Source organism: Malurus melanocephalus, unplaced genomic scaffold (assembly GCF_030028575.1).
Source record: "Malurus melanocephalus ecotype Western Australia unplaced genomic scaffold, MMel_1.1 scaffold_54, whole genome shotgun sequence".
Classification (NCBI taxonomy): Eukaryota; Metazoa; Chordata; class Aves; order Passeriformes; family Maluridae; genus Malurus; species Malurus melanocephalus.
Genome location: NW_026623286.1, coordinates 703895 through 718818, shown reverse-complemented (window position 1 = coordinate 718818; position 14924 = coordinate 703895). Strand labels below are relative to the sequence as shown.

General features: G+C 38.4%; 1 protein-coding gene across 4 annotated transcripts in view; it reads left to right on the top strand.

Moving 5' to 3' along the window:
• The window catches only part of PRUNE2 (prune homolog 2 with BCH domain), a 127169-nt gene that overhangs the window by 20436 nt on the left and 91809 nt on the right, over positions 1–14924 (top strand). For all 4 annotated transcript variants that reach the window (XM_057365555.1, XM_057365553.1, XM_057365552.1 and 1 more), the window contains exons 2-5: positions 5114–5218; positions 5699–5901; positions 7157–7320; positions 13842–13994. In XM_057365555.1, coding sequence (XP_057221538.1) covers positions 5114–5218; positions 5699–5901; positions 7157–7320; positions 13842–13994 — 625 coding nt within the window. The remainder of the gene's footprint in view (positions 1–5113; positions 5219–5698; positions 5902–7156; positions 7321–13841; positions 13995–14924) is intronic.

Below are 14924 nucleotides of genomic sequence, written 5' to 3'. Positions count from 1 at the left end.
GGGCTGCGGGTGGATCTCTGCACCCTCTGTGGACCCCATGGGCTGCAGGGGGACAGCCTGCTCCACCATGGTCACCATGGGCTGCAGGGGGACAGCCTGCTCCACCATGGTCACCATGGGCTGCAGGGGGACAGCCTGCTCTACCATGGTCACCATGGGCTGCAGGGGGACAGCCTGCTCCACCATGGTCACCATGGGCTGCAGGGGGACAGCCTGCTCCACCATGGTCACCCTGGGCTGCACGGGGACAGCCTGCTCCACCATGGTCACCCTGGGCTGCAGAGGAAATTCAGTTCAAGGCCTTGGAGCAGCTCCTCACCCTCCTTCTCCACTGACCTTGGTGTTTCCGTGTTGTTTCCCTCACTTGTTCTCACCTCCTCTTCTTCTCTGGCWGGAAAACCTGTGTGCCCTTTGTTTTGATTTCCTTAAATATGTTATCACAGAGGCATAACCAACCCCTCTAATTGGCCCTGCCTTGGCCAGCGGTGTGTCCATCTTCWGAGCAYTTAGGTGTTGGCTCTGCTGGACATGGTGGAAGCTTCCAGAAGCTTCTCACAGGAACCATCTTTGTGGCCCCTCTGCTGCAAAAACCAGGCCATATAAAACCAACACATTTGACAGATCATAAGGGTCCGTTCAACCTGCTGTGGGAAGTGCATTTACCATCAGAGTGTGARTACATGTGATAAATTTTGTGTATCAGGGACCGAGGAAGCTCTATATATATGACAACTAAGATGTGAAGACTTTCTCCTAGTCTGTTATAGACTAGTCATTGTCTTTTCTTATCACATCTTATTCAAAGCAAAGTATCAAGTAATATTTTACACCTCTCCATCCATTTCTGAGGATGGTATTGAGTTTTGATGCTTCCACTTTTGTTTTTCTTATTTGTAAGGCTGTGTCTCTCACACAAAAGCAGATAGTGTGGAATTAGGAAATCCCCCTTTTGGTTTATATTTTGTTCAGGTARTGGTATTGATGTTTGCTGTAAAAGTTTTTTATTCAGATTTGTAAGTAAAGCAAGGCTGTACAATGGATATTCAATAGGTAATGATTAAAGTATGTTACACCTGAAGTTTTTGTGACTATATTGTGTTCCTAGGGAAGAATCCTTATGCAACCATGTATTTGACAGCTAGTTCTTTAGATCACTATGTGTCATTTACTGAACATGGTAAATGGAATACTGCAGGGGYAGAGAAGTATAATTTTTTACCTGTCCTCAAAAATGGGACTAAACTAGGATCATCTCTTATATCCCTTCTTAGAATAAGAGACTGTCTATTTTTTTCAATGTCAGTATAAAGCTTCTTTTGAAAAGACTTACRAAGTATTTAACTAACATGAACTTTGCATGAAATACTAAATTAACTTTGCTGTAGCTCAAAAGCCATTTCTTTGACAACAGTGATGTATAACCATCTTAAAAGCCCTCAGGACAATGGAAGCATWATACTGCCTGATTCTGTAAGGCAAATGCAAGTTGCACTCCAAAATGACTACTCAATAAATTGTATCTCTGGTTTGGAGGTAGAATTCCAGAATTCTATTTTGTACCTACTAAGTAGGTACAAAAATAGTCTCTCATGCAATTTGATGACTTTAAATATTGAAAGACAGATTTTTTTACTATCTTGACCTTTGTCCAATAGTTAGGATTTCCCCCTGTGCACCTCCAGGAAAGCTGTCTTGTACTTCCTTGTTGGTGCTTCAACCACAAGGCTGGCAAAGCTTTCAGTGTTGTCTCTCACACTGTATATTGCTGCAACTTCCTCCTTTTTGATATGCTTCTGTTGAGCCATAGTGTTTCATCTTCAAAGAATTGCTGTGCTTGACAAGTGCTGTCCCATTCCATGCAGTAAAATGCAGTGTAAAATGCAGATTTCATTACAGCTTTAGGACAGAACTAGTGAAATTTGAGTGTCTCAGAAAGCTGCTGGGTGTGCGTTTGTGCAGTGGGGGTGTGGGGGGGGTGAATGTGTATGGAGGAAAGGGAAGAGTACACATTTTTTGCCTTAAGACAATGAGCATTTTGTAGGCATTCTTGTTTGTACTAGGATGAGTCTTCAGTATTTATAATTTTGCAAGGTCACTTCAGCTTTTCTATTAACAGAAGAAAAAAAGTAGAGACAATGTAATTTTTGACTGGAATATTGTAATTTGATCWGTCACTGTAGTTACATGTACTAGGCAAAATTTTTACAAACCTGATTGCCAGTATTGCAGTATGTTTGAATGTTTCAGCTGTGTGATGAAGATAGGAGTCAATAAATGGTACTATTACTGGAGTTGCATGAAGATGCAGTTGTTATACTTTTATTTGTTAATAGACAAGAAAATGGAGCAAATGTGAGAGTTTCTCATAGTAAATATCTGAAGATCAGATTTCTTACTAAATTGCAGAAGTAGCCTAATGTTTATAAATCTCTTTCCTGAGCACAATTAAGTGAATGTTAATCTCTGCAGGTCTGATCTAAATCGAGTTATCCTGACTGATGATATCTGAAAGTGACACATAATTTAATTCATTTTATCCCAGTCATCCAGTGTTAGTGCGTGTAACAATTTACCTTTAATCTAGCTGAACAAAAGCTCATCAGCATGAAGAGAAATCACTGGTCTCTTATGTAGTTTAATTTACAAGTTCTAGCTTCATCATTAACCTCTTAAACTTTTTAATTCTTGGAGATACTGGGAGTTAATGCTTCCTCTCAGGTTTAGCTGTGATAACTGCAGGAGCTAATCACTTTTTAGTCTTATTGTAGCTAAGCCTTACTGAGCTTAAGGATCCTTGTATTCTTGATTGTGGGCTTCTCTGCTGTGCTTTTTTYAGGAAAGACCTGTAAGAGAAAGCCTCCCATCCATGTTCTTGCTTTTCCTGAGGGTGGCTGATTAGCACCCATTAGACTAGGCAGACTAGTTGTATCTGAGATGGGGAAGGAGGAAGCAGTCTCAGAGCTGTTAGATGAGCAGTGTTTGGACGCCAAATTTTAGGGTTCCATTTATGAGCAATATTGGGATGGTTGTTATTACTAAGTGGTAGTAAGATGTTAAGAAATACAGCTATACATGGGGAGATGAAATATTGGGGAAATATGTTTCTTGAATCTGCAGGAGGGGAAGGAGAAGAGAAGAAAATCTGCTCAGTGAAGAGAAAAACAGGAAGGGTGGGGGAATGGATATCACTGGTCACTGTCTCTACCACAGAGGGACCCTGTTARGTTTGAGGGTCTGTGCAAACCTCATGATGCTGCACCTGGGCCAGGGCAGTGCCGCGCACAAACACAGRCTGCCTGGAGAGGGACTGAGAGCTGCTCTGAGGAGACAGACTTGTGGGTGTTTGTGGACAAAAATGTAATTTTGCCATGTACATTGCCATGTAACTTGGCAATGTGTGCCCACAATCCAGAAAGCCAATTTTGTCCTGAGCTGCATCCAAAGYAGCATGGCCAGTAGGGCAAGGGAGGAGACTCTGTCCCTCTGTTCTGTTCTGGTGAGATCCCAGCTCTGGGGTCCCAGCATAAGGAAGACATAGACCTGTTGTAATGAGTCCAAAGCAGAGCCCTTAAGTTGATCGCAGGGCTGGAGCAGCTCTCCTGTGAAGACAGGCTCAGAGAATGGAAATTGTTCAGCCTGGAGTAGAGGAGGCTTTGGGGTGGTTGTAGCATCCCAGTACCTAAGGGGGCCCTACAAGAAAGCAGGAGAGGGGCTTTTGACAAGGCACCTAGTGATAGGACAAGGGGGAATGGTCTTAAACTGTAAAAGGGCAGGTTTAGGTTAGATATTATGAAGAAATYCTTTACTGTGAGGGTACTAAAAAAAGGATAAGCTAATGAGCTTTATTTTCGTTCTTTATGTTGGCAATAAATCAATCAGAAATGCATGTTGCAGAAGAACACATTCCAAAAATTGTATTGAAAAGAGGTAAATGGAGACAGTTTGTTGCTGGTGAAGACTTAGAGCATAAATAAGCATATCTGTTCGAGTCACTGTATTCGTCAGAAAGCTGTCTGTCTTTCCCACTATATAGGGAATGGAGAATATGTGTCCTGGTTTGATTACTTAGAGGTCTTTTTATGGCTGTGTTCCATTAAGGGAAAGAGAACCTAAGTTTAATCCTTATATCCAGGTAGAACTAAGACCAGACACAAGGAGAAAAAGTTAGCTTAAAAAAAAATTAGACATTTATAATTATTAAGGGTAATGTAATAATTATATGCTTCTATTGAAAGATTAAAATTTCATTTGTTATCCAGAATTCCAATTAAAAATAACAAAAAAAGTACATCAGCCTGTACATGCCCACAACGAAAATGTTTACTTGTATGTATTTAGTTCTGAAACATGTCCCTTARTGTCACTCAGGTATAGTACACCAATTAAGAAGCATTGAAAGAAAATAAACAGTAATGTTTCTGGGCAGCTAGCTTGACATTAATGATGTGCACAAGAAAAGAACTTGGTCTTGTATTTTGTGTGTACAATTATGAAGAAAGTAGACCCTTCCCTGCAATACTTTGCTTTCACACAGTAGGTTTGTCTTCTCTTTTCCTCTTGTTTGGAAGGCTCCTAATTTTATTAAATGCAGTCCCCTTTGCAAATGAGAATGATTCAAAACCCTTTGTACTTCATCTGTGTTCAGCTTCTGAAGATTCAGGGTGAAAGCCAGTTACTTCGTTGGTTACTGATTTCAGCTGAGTAAAGAAAAAAGGGTAAAATTAAAGTTGCAACTTGCAATGTATTATTTGCTGTGTATTTTGCTTTGTGTATTTCCATGTTTTTTTGGACATCTTTTTCTTAATGGATTTGTGAGGTGTTTTGAAAAACTTTTCCCACATGGACCTGAAGGTTCTGCTTATCTGTGGGATTTCTGTCATGTTTAGACCTCACTGGGTAATAGGCTACGGTCTCTTGGGAAACAGGTTTTGGCTTTCTTGAGAGCTATGAAGGCAAGGAATGTCTGATCCCTCACTAAGTCTATTCCTTCTACCAGCAGTGAAGAATGCTACAACTGAGAACAAAGCCTGATACTTGTCTTATGAAATGTCTTGGTGATTTGACCTTTTTTCATCATTTCCACTCATTGCAATTGTCTTCTAATTTGTTACAGAACAGGAGCAAACGCCTGGAAAAAGTCCATGTTGTTCTTGGAAATAAACCCTGTGATTTGGATTCACTTATTTCTGCCCTGGCCTATGCCTACTTTCTAGACAAGGTAATGGAAAAATTGGACTAAGTGCTCTTAATTCACTTGTTCCAGGTTGTTACAGACATCTGATTGTTGAAGTTAATTACTGTAAAAAGATACTTTCTGGACAATGATTTTGTTATTAGCAGAGGTGAGTTTTTAAAAGAAAAATAATCTACATTTCTTTCCATACAAACGTGAATGAGTGGTTATTAGATGGTTTATTGAATTGCAGGAAGAAATCAGCCCTGTACTTCACTCTTTATCTTTTTCCTCTTCTGGTGTCCCAGGTATTCTGGAGAAGGCAAATGGAGACAGATGAGAAGAGGAAAAAAAAAAAAAAAAAAGAGCAAAATACTTATAATTAAGTAAAGAGGAAATAAAACCCAAACAGAGAAAACCAGAAAATCCAGGCTGTTCCTAATTGCTCACTCTGTTAAAATACCGTCCTGATGAAAAACAGTTCCAGTTTTATGCAATTCTGACAAATGCACACCTATGTTTCAGGTCAGTCCTCCTGATGTTCTTTGCTTACCTGTGTTGAACATACCAAGAAGAGACTTTAGCTACTTCACTGAGACAAAATTTATTTTGGAGGAACTGAATATCCCAGAGACATTCCATATCTTCCGAGATGAAATCAATTTGCATCAGCTGAATGCTGAAGGGAAATTGTCTTTAACACTTGTAAACAGCAACATGCTTACAAGGTATTGTGTTTTATGTGCAATGAAATGGCTTATGTGAATTTGAACTGTTTCAAAAGTCATGTTTTTTCTGTATTAATACTGATGTTGCTATGTTAATACAAACCTAAAAAAGTAAGCTAAGATATATTTTTGTCTCCTATTATGTTCAATAAATGTAACAAGGTGAATAGTCATCTTTGCATCCCTTTTAATGGAACTTCAGTTTTTACRAAACTTGTGTTTTCACGCAGCTAAGATTAGATATTTTCATTTAATAGTCTAGAAGTTTCCTGTGGCCAATGGATAAGAGATCAGAGTTATCTTAGTCAGCTTTCCCTTAAGACTCTTATATTGATTTGCAGGTGTCCAGACACCTGCATATGTGCTGTTAAGATGGCTGATGGATTATTGTGGTTCTTTCCAACCACAGCCTTTCAAAAGGCTCAGAGTTGCTCTCTGGAAGACCACAGTCCACATACCCATCCTTAGGGGGATTATTTACAAATTCATCATGAATCTTTCATGGAGAGCCTGTTTATAAGGGTCGGCCTGTCTTGCCCAGAGTGAGGGAAGCTGTTTACTTCCATCTCTCCTTAGAACTTCATGTGAGACAGCAGCATCCTATGGCGCCATCATACTCTGAGAAATTAATAGATCAGATTTTCCCAATATCTAGTCCTAAGAGAGAAATATGTGTGAATCTCATAGCTGTTGATGTGTAACTGCCATCAGCTAAGTGCATCATTCACTCCTCAAAGTAAAAATTATCTGTAAGATTGTTTTTTTATTTACTGCTGTCCCTTCCTGTCTTTCTTCCTTCTGAAGAATTATGATTAGTATTTTATTATTGAAATTAATTTGGCTTAGTTACTGCTATTGTAAAAAGAAACATAAAATATCTAAATGCCAAAAAAAAAAAATTTCTTGTTAAGTTTTCAAATTATTCACTAGGGAAAATCCAAAAYTTCCTCTCTATATATAGAAAGCTATTGTCAGCCCAAGTATTGTCCAAATCATTAGTTTTTATGGATTTTGATGGGGGAAATGTCATCCTTAGTGATGTATCAAGCAATAAAAGAACTCTGAACACTTAATTTTAAAAATCACATATTTAGAACCTCCATGACATTCTTTGGCTTGATAGCAGACTTCAAGTAGCTCTAGAAATGCTGTAGTAATCCAGAATTTTTTTTAAAATATTGCACTTTTTTTACTGGGTTATCTAAGCAGCTGTAAAGACAAATACATATATATAACTTTTAAATTTGCTTGATAGTGAGGATAAAAGTTTGGAATCAGCTGTTGTCAAAGTCATCAATCCAGATGAGCAATGTGACAGGAGCCTGGAGTTACAAGCATGTTCTTCCTCGTTAGTCGTAAAAGAGATTCTTCAAAAGGCACCAGAGTTAATCACTCAGCAACTGGCTTATCTCCTCAGAGGTGAGAGATTACTCTTTATATTAAATACTGAAAGGTTTAATGGAGTGTTTCTGAATTTGCTCATGCAGAAAGAGTGTGATCCATTCTTTGGTTAACAATCCCTTTAAAGACCACGGGAAGCTTCATAAAAGAAGCAGGGAGTAAAGAGTTTGTTAAAGAGTAACATTATATTGAATATTAAAAATGTGCATTTAAAAATAGGCATGAGAGGTCTTTGCTGTATCACTAGACAAGAATATTAAATGAAGCTGTCGACATACCAGCTGGGTAGCTGGAAAAGCTGTGCAGTTCGTTGATTCCAGGGGCATTGTGGACAACAATATGGATTGGAATCTAATATTTACAAGTTAAAGCTTCTCCCTCCCAATGGTGGCACTTTTTTATAGAATGATGTTTTAATGGTGCGAGGCAAAACTTTTGCTGTTTAAAAACAGTGTTACCAAATCTTCATTGTGCTCTCCTTCTCTTTTGTACTGTATGCCCTGTAGAGTACAAGGAGGGGGTAGGCTTCAACAGTCAAAAGTATTTTCTTCCCTGTCTTGGAAGTTCATCATTTGTATTCATTTTCTTGGTTTATTTCTGCAGCAAAACCTTCCAGTTGGAAATAAATCTGGTTTTGAAAAGAATGGTCACTGCTGTTAAGTTTCTTACGGAATTTTAATAATGTTCAATAAATTTTATAGATTTTAATGATGCAAAACTGTTAAATGTCCTTTTAGGAAGTTAATGTGGGCATGTTTAATGAAGATTATGAAAACTTGTCTRCATTTAGACTTCAGAAACAACTGTAATCTTGGCTTATCATTGTACTCATCACTGCAATAAATACTAACATGTTATAAGAAATTGCAAAAGTTAATTTAAAAAAAATATTTCATAGAATAGGCATTAACAGTAACACAACATTTAGCCTGCTCTTACAGTATCTTTCCATGCTTACAAGCTTTAGTTAACCTGCCATGAAATGTTTTTGTAAGACCCAAATTTCTATTGAGTAACTCTCCAGGAATCTAAGCAAATGACCAAGCATAAAAATTGGTTTTGGAGGCAGGAAAAAAAAAAAGTTTTTGGGCAGTATCAGAATATGTGTTTGTTGGTGCAGACTCAGGAGGGAGAGGTCTAAATAATGTTCAAGAACATGTTCAAGTAGTGTAGGTGGCTGTGTCACCACACAGCCTCTGACCTGTATCCAATTTAAAATAAAGTGCTTTTATTAGTGTTTGCATTAGAGATAGCACTTCCAGTTTTCAGGAATATAGTATCTAGTATTTTTTTTTATTAATAAGTAACTACATTTTGGTTATTATATGTGGTAGTGCATGTTTGAGGAACTGAGTGGATAAAAAGTCCCTGCATGCCTTCTTTTGCATGGTGTAAGAAATGACTGGCAAAGCCTGGGGAACAAAACACAGCTGCGCTTGGACTTGATGCTTTTCTGCTTCTCCCAGCAGTGCAGCTTGTATGCATAAAAGGTGAAGCAATGCAGCAAGTCCTCTTGGTCTCTTAAAACACAAAAGATTTTTGATACTTAAGAATCTTTCATTACAAATTTAGAAAAGTCAGTGAACCCATCATTTGGGTTTTGATAAGATTAATTTAAAAAAAAAATTAAAACACAGATACAAGTGTATTTAAATGGCTGATCAAACTACAACAGTCTGAGAATAAAAGATTAAATACAGTATGCCAGGTTCAGCTTTCGTGTTTCTCTGTAAATATTATGTGGTCTTTTATCATGAGGTATAGCTTCTTTAGTTCATCTTACGACAGTGTAGGAAGCAAAGGGGAGATGTAGTGTGGCCTAGATGGAGGTGTGGCTGTTTCACGCTCAATAGTGACAAATGAGGATGTAGAGACTTGCTGGTTGTCACCTCTTTTTGGGGACACTTCACAGGCACAGAGGCTGCAGGAAGGCTCTACTATGGTTTTCACATTTCCTTATGTTACTTCCAATGTAAATCTGTATATGTTAGTATGTCTAAATTTCAGGTGGAGTTCAGAACAGAGACGAAAATACAAGTCAGATTGCTAAGAGTTAGCATGTTATTTTCATAAAAACTCCACGAGATACTATTATCTGAGTCTCTGAGCTGGGAAGTCCTGTTTCATTTTCTGACCTTCCAGTKAGTATTTTGCTAGGAGAATTGTAAGTTAGTAGAAAATTTTAATGATTACCATGTAGCGACCAAGACAGCTTAATTTGTTCAGTTGTTTTTGAAACTTCTATTTTCTTGAAGTCTGTTAGCAATTTTAAAATTTTAATAAAAAGGCAGGTGTCTATAACCTGCCACATTTCAACTTTGAGCAAATATTATCTGCTTGTCTATGTTTTAAAAAAAAWTATGAAAAGAGACTTTTGCTGTGAAACTGACTTATTGTTCAGTTTAAGCGTTTTTAGATTTAAAGATTTTTTTTTTTTTGGCTGAATGGTTTTCTGGTATCTTTGTCTGCCTATCAGACATGATATAAGCTAATTCTACCCTTGGGCTTTTGAGTAGAGTCTGCTTGGAGAATCAGTGTTGTACAGCCATATTTGCCTTAAGTTAGAGCTGTCCCTGGATTTGTGCCAGAAGCAAACAATTACAGAACCTGCCAGAGTCCTGGGCCTGTATTATTTTATTTCCCTAGAGATGTTTATAAGGGGACTGTTGCCAAACTCAAGATCCATTAAACTGCTGAATCATTACATTCTCTTCTGCAGCCAGCTGGCAAAGATGTTATTCCAAGCACTCACTGTCAGGTATCTTGGGTCAATGCACTCTCAAAAATGCCTCCTTATGTTTATTTGTATAAGGCCTTGAAGGATGCCACAAGGTGCAAACTGCAACATGTAAATATAGACAGATTTCCCTCAAGAGCATCAGCAATTTTTTTGTTGTGAGTCTGCTTTTGCTGGTGATGCAAACTACTATAGTTGAAGTCTTTTCATGCCCTATTGGGGCAGTCTGACTTTCAGTAGAGAAGATTATTTTGTTATTTTAGCCAACCAGACAAATGTTGAGAAATGCCCTTTTAAGGGCTTTGGGAATTATGCCAGTATTCTTTTTGGTTTTTTGTTCTGTCCTGTACATTGATCAGATGACTCACATGTTCCSTCGTTGTTTCATCCTTAATGTATGTTCCAGAAAGAAAGGATAATTTTGACCTGCAYCAAACACTGCACTTACTTGGACTGACAGTTGATTTTAATGTACGGAAGCAGTTTTTTTAGAGGCAATGCTTCTCCTCTCTTCTCTCCAGTTGCATTTAATTCCAGCTTCATTGCACTTCCTGTTAGTTTCAGTAAAAGTTGCTTATATGGATATGTTTACATATGGATTGCATTTTTTGGGGGATGGGGAGGTGTGATGAAGTATACTTTCCATGAAGGACTGTTAGTTTTCCTCTTTTCCCTGTCCTTTATTTTTCCACGTTACGGAACAAAACCTTGACAGARGAAATGCCTATATTTTCATTGTACTGTTTCTGTCAGCCATAAACTTATAATTCAGGAGATGCTTGTGCTGTTCTTAATGTTTTCCCAAAACGACTTCTGCCTTCATTAGATCATGTTTAATATTAATGCACAGCAATTGCTTTTGGCAAAACTAATGYTTCACTTCCAAAATGCTTTGAAAAAGAAAAGGATAAAATGCACATTTTTAAGAGCCATAGCCTATTTTCCAGTGACCTCTTCTTCAGAAAAAAAAAATTAGTAAAGTGTGATGCACACAAGAAATAATATTGAATCTTGTACTGCCTATTATATATTTTTTTCTGTGCTGGTAAGCAGACAGAGCAGCCACCATTATGCTTTCAGAAACCCTGGGGGAGTTGCACCAGCACTCAGTTAAATCTGCAGGAGGTTTCTGAGACCCTGTATTGATTTTACAGCAGGTATTTATAAGACAGCACATAACTAGATGGGCTACTGACCTTTGGCCAAGCAGAAGTACCTTAAGTGAGCTCTTTTTCTAAAGTACCTGGAATCTTAAACCTCACAGGAATGCTGAGGATGCCTGGGAGAGAAGASGTGTGCCTTTCCTGCTGATGAGGACAGTATTGAAGAATGATCGTAGTATTAAAGAACAAGTAAATGTTGATCTTAGGGCTTGCTGACACCCTAGTAATTTGAGAATGCTCCTTTTCTGGCTTTCATCTTAGTGGAAAAGTTATCAATTGCAGGCATTTACAGTACTGCAAATCCTACAGTATAGCTGGGACTAGTGACAAATCGTTATTGTCTTTACAAACTTTTCTAAGGTGTCTGCCTGTGGTGAGTGAAGACCRCATCATGTTGACTTCCAGACTGGTGAGCTTGGTTGGATATACAATTCACACCTTTTGTTCTTCTGCATTTCCCTGTATGTTTGTATTAGGATTTTCTCTTCTTGGTCTTACTTCAATATTCCATTCCCTGAAGCACACACAACTGTGGTGAAAGTGTCATGCATTGTGTGTTCAAGATTCTGTGCAGATGGACAGACTGCCTAACTCATCCTAGTGCTGCTGGAGGGCTTTATGGGATATGCTGCAGTCTCCCTGCAGTAGGTAGGATGCATGTGAGCACACACTGTAGATCCAGCACTTTCTACTGGAGTCTCCATTTTCATTGTGTGTGCATGAGCAATTTCCCTTTCTGTTCCTGGAGGAAATAAAAAAAGAAGAAAATTGCTGTTGCCGCAATATTTCGTGCAGCCTGGTCCCTGAGCTGCCATTGATCCAGTTGCATCTCTGTGCTGTGGGGTGTCTAACTCATTGTGGTCACTGCCCTTCCCAAGCTATGGACAAGAATATATCTCAAGAGTTTATATGTAGCCCAAGCACTGTTATAGGCTTGGGGGCTGAACAGCAAAGGGATATTGTTGGGTGAATTATTGTGGAGGCTGCTGATTGAGAAACTTTCTTCCTGTTAGAGGGACTGAAAACCAAGTCTTGATAATGGACATAGATATCTGGACTGCTTTATATATCGGTTATTTACCTGTAGAAATCTGAAATCTGCTTGTTAGGGAGCCAGGTTTGTGCACTGGACTTTAGAAGTATCAATCTGGATCAGTATACATAATTTCCATGCAGTCTGTGCTTATTGAGTGTTTTTAATTCTATCACATAGAGGAGGAGCATTGTCTTAAAGTGATTGTAGGACTGACATAAAGAGCTGCTGTAAATTAAAATAATATTGTCAGTTACAATATCTGTAATAGAAATGCAGAATGGAACTTCACTTATTTGAATTTCCAGAAATTAATATCTGATGGGGAACAGCTTTAGGCTTACTGAGCATTATTTATTATTTAATCCAYGCAGGATTTGTCTATTAAGCATGTGTTTACTTAGCATGGCACAATTATTTCATGTTGCAAGTGCTTTCTGAATTTCAAAGAAATGCAGTTATTTCCTCTGATGACATTGTAGGAGAAAAGAAAAATGAATATATGGTAGATGTTTGGATCTTAGCTGATCTGGTGAGATAGAGGCTGGCAGTGTGAAGGTTTTTTGTTTACCCTTTCTGTTCTGTGCTAAAGTCTAAACACTGTGTTTTGCAGTAACTAYCTTAATTATTGTACTGATTTGCTAATTGATCCAGCATGATCCAGTGAAATCACACTCTTGTTTGAAATTCTTGTGCACAGTAGAGTAACAATTKCAACACTGAAGTATAAGATTTTATTTTCCTTAATTTACTGTGAGTGATTAGAAACGCTGTTCTTGGGTGTATTAAATGGRATCCCAGTCTCCAGGGAATGAAAGGGTGACTTTATGTGCAGCACATGGTTGTCTGAAAAGACATCACTCCCACTTCTGTATTGTAAAACTATACCAATCACTATGAAGTTATTTATTAGGTTATGTTTCTCCTAAATGATAAAATTTTGATTGTGTGAATTGGTGGGTTTTTTCATGTGTCCATTGACAAGGAATTAGCCGGAGTCGGTTACACCACAGTGACCAATGACTTTAAGATCATTTAGTTCCAGCACCACTGCCATGGACAGGGATACCTTTCACTAGTCCAGGTTGCTCTGAGCCTGGTCCAGCCTGGCTTTGAATACTGCCAGAATACTGTGGGACATCCACAGCTTCTCTGRGCAGCCTGTTCCAGTGCCTCAACACCCTCACAGTAAAATACTTCTTATGTCCACTCTTATGTTGGAGTTCCCTGACACGTATGTAGAAGGAAGGTTGACAGTGTGGGTTTACTGTTTCAAAACACCAGCACTTAGCCTGCTGCTCAGAGACAGGAGTACAGGCTGGTGTCCCATCAGGCTGTGCTGCGCAGTGGTGTTAATGTGCAGAAGCACACCGTGGCAGTGCTGGGACCAGCCAAATAGCTGTAGCAGAGGCACTGAAGAGGCACCCAGTTCAGATTTAGGAGGTCCATGTTAGGAGGATGTTTCTCTGTGAATTCAGTGAGCTCTCAGTAGAAACAGCCTCTAAGAAGGAAGGGGTTTAGGAAGCAACASTGTAAACATTCTTGTTTCTGTAGTACCTCTTGATATTTACAGAAGATGTTGATTTTATATCTTTCAATGTTTCAGGAAGCATTCTCTTCAAGTGCATGTCTTTGGAAGCTGACAGAATTACAGAGCAACAGGAGAAAGTACTGTCAATACTGGAGGAAAAGTTTCCAGATCTTCCCCCACGAGAGGAAATAATCTCTGTCCTGCAGGAGACACAGGTTAATGCACAAGGTAGTGTAACTTCCTTCCATTTTTCAGGCCTGTTCCAAATCTGTTTATATAACTGTATCAGAATATTATTTTATTGTATGTGGTGAAAATAGCTGCAGCAGGCTATCTTAATTCACAGTTAAATKTACTATATTGATTTTAAATTAAATTTCTAACATTCTGAATCATGGAATGGTGATTATTTTTGAGGCACTACAAAGCTCATAAATAATTTTGTATTGCTTTTACAGATAAAGTTAACATTAATTTCTTTCATATATTGCTTTTACAAGTGTATACTCATCAAGAACTTAAGTTGATTCACATGGACATAATAGATGTGTCAGCTCATGTGCAGAAATTGTGCTGCAATTACCTACATGGTGTGGAAGTAGATTTTTTCCTCTTACTCTTCCCAGATTTACTGAGGGCTGTGTACAGTGAAGTGAATGTGACATCAGACTAAGATTAAGGAAGCAGTACAATTCTTTTCCTTTCTTCTGATAGGAATGTCAAATAGAAATATTCRGTGATCTAAAGTGGGAATGTTTGAACCCAAAATTTAGTAGCATGCTTTAGAAGGGATTCTGTTTGCTGCCAAGTTGTTACAAAGAGTAATTAAATTCCTGAAATATTTCTTTGTTAAATAGATCAGGTAAGCACAGGGTTTGTGCATACTCAGGGCCTTCTTTTACTCTTGTTTATCTGCCCATATGCAGAAGGTGGTTGTCAAAATTCAACCTGAGAGAGCTGTCCTGTCTGGTAGATAAGGGTGGGATTTGAGAAGCTGCTTCCTTTGCCCTTTCTTTCAGTGAGATTACGAGCTAATTTCGTTCAGGGCCATAAATGTTCACATGAATTGTTTTAAGTTCCTCCACTCAAGTAATCATAGTTCAGGAATGACCTGTATGCAGTCTAGATAGGAAAATGGCAGTGGAAGTGGCTTTTGTG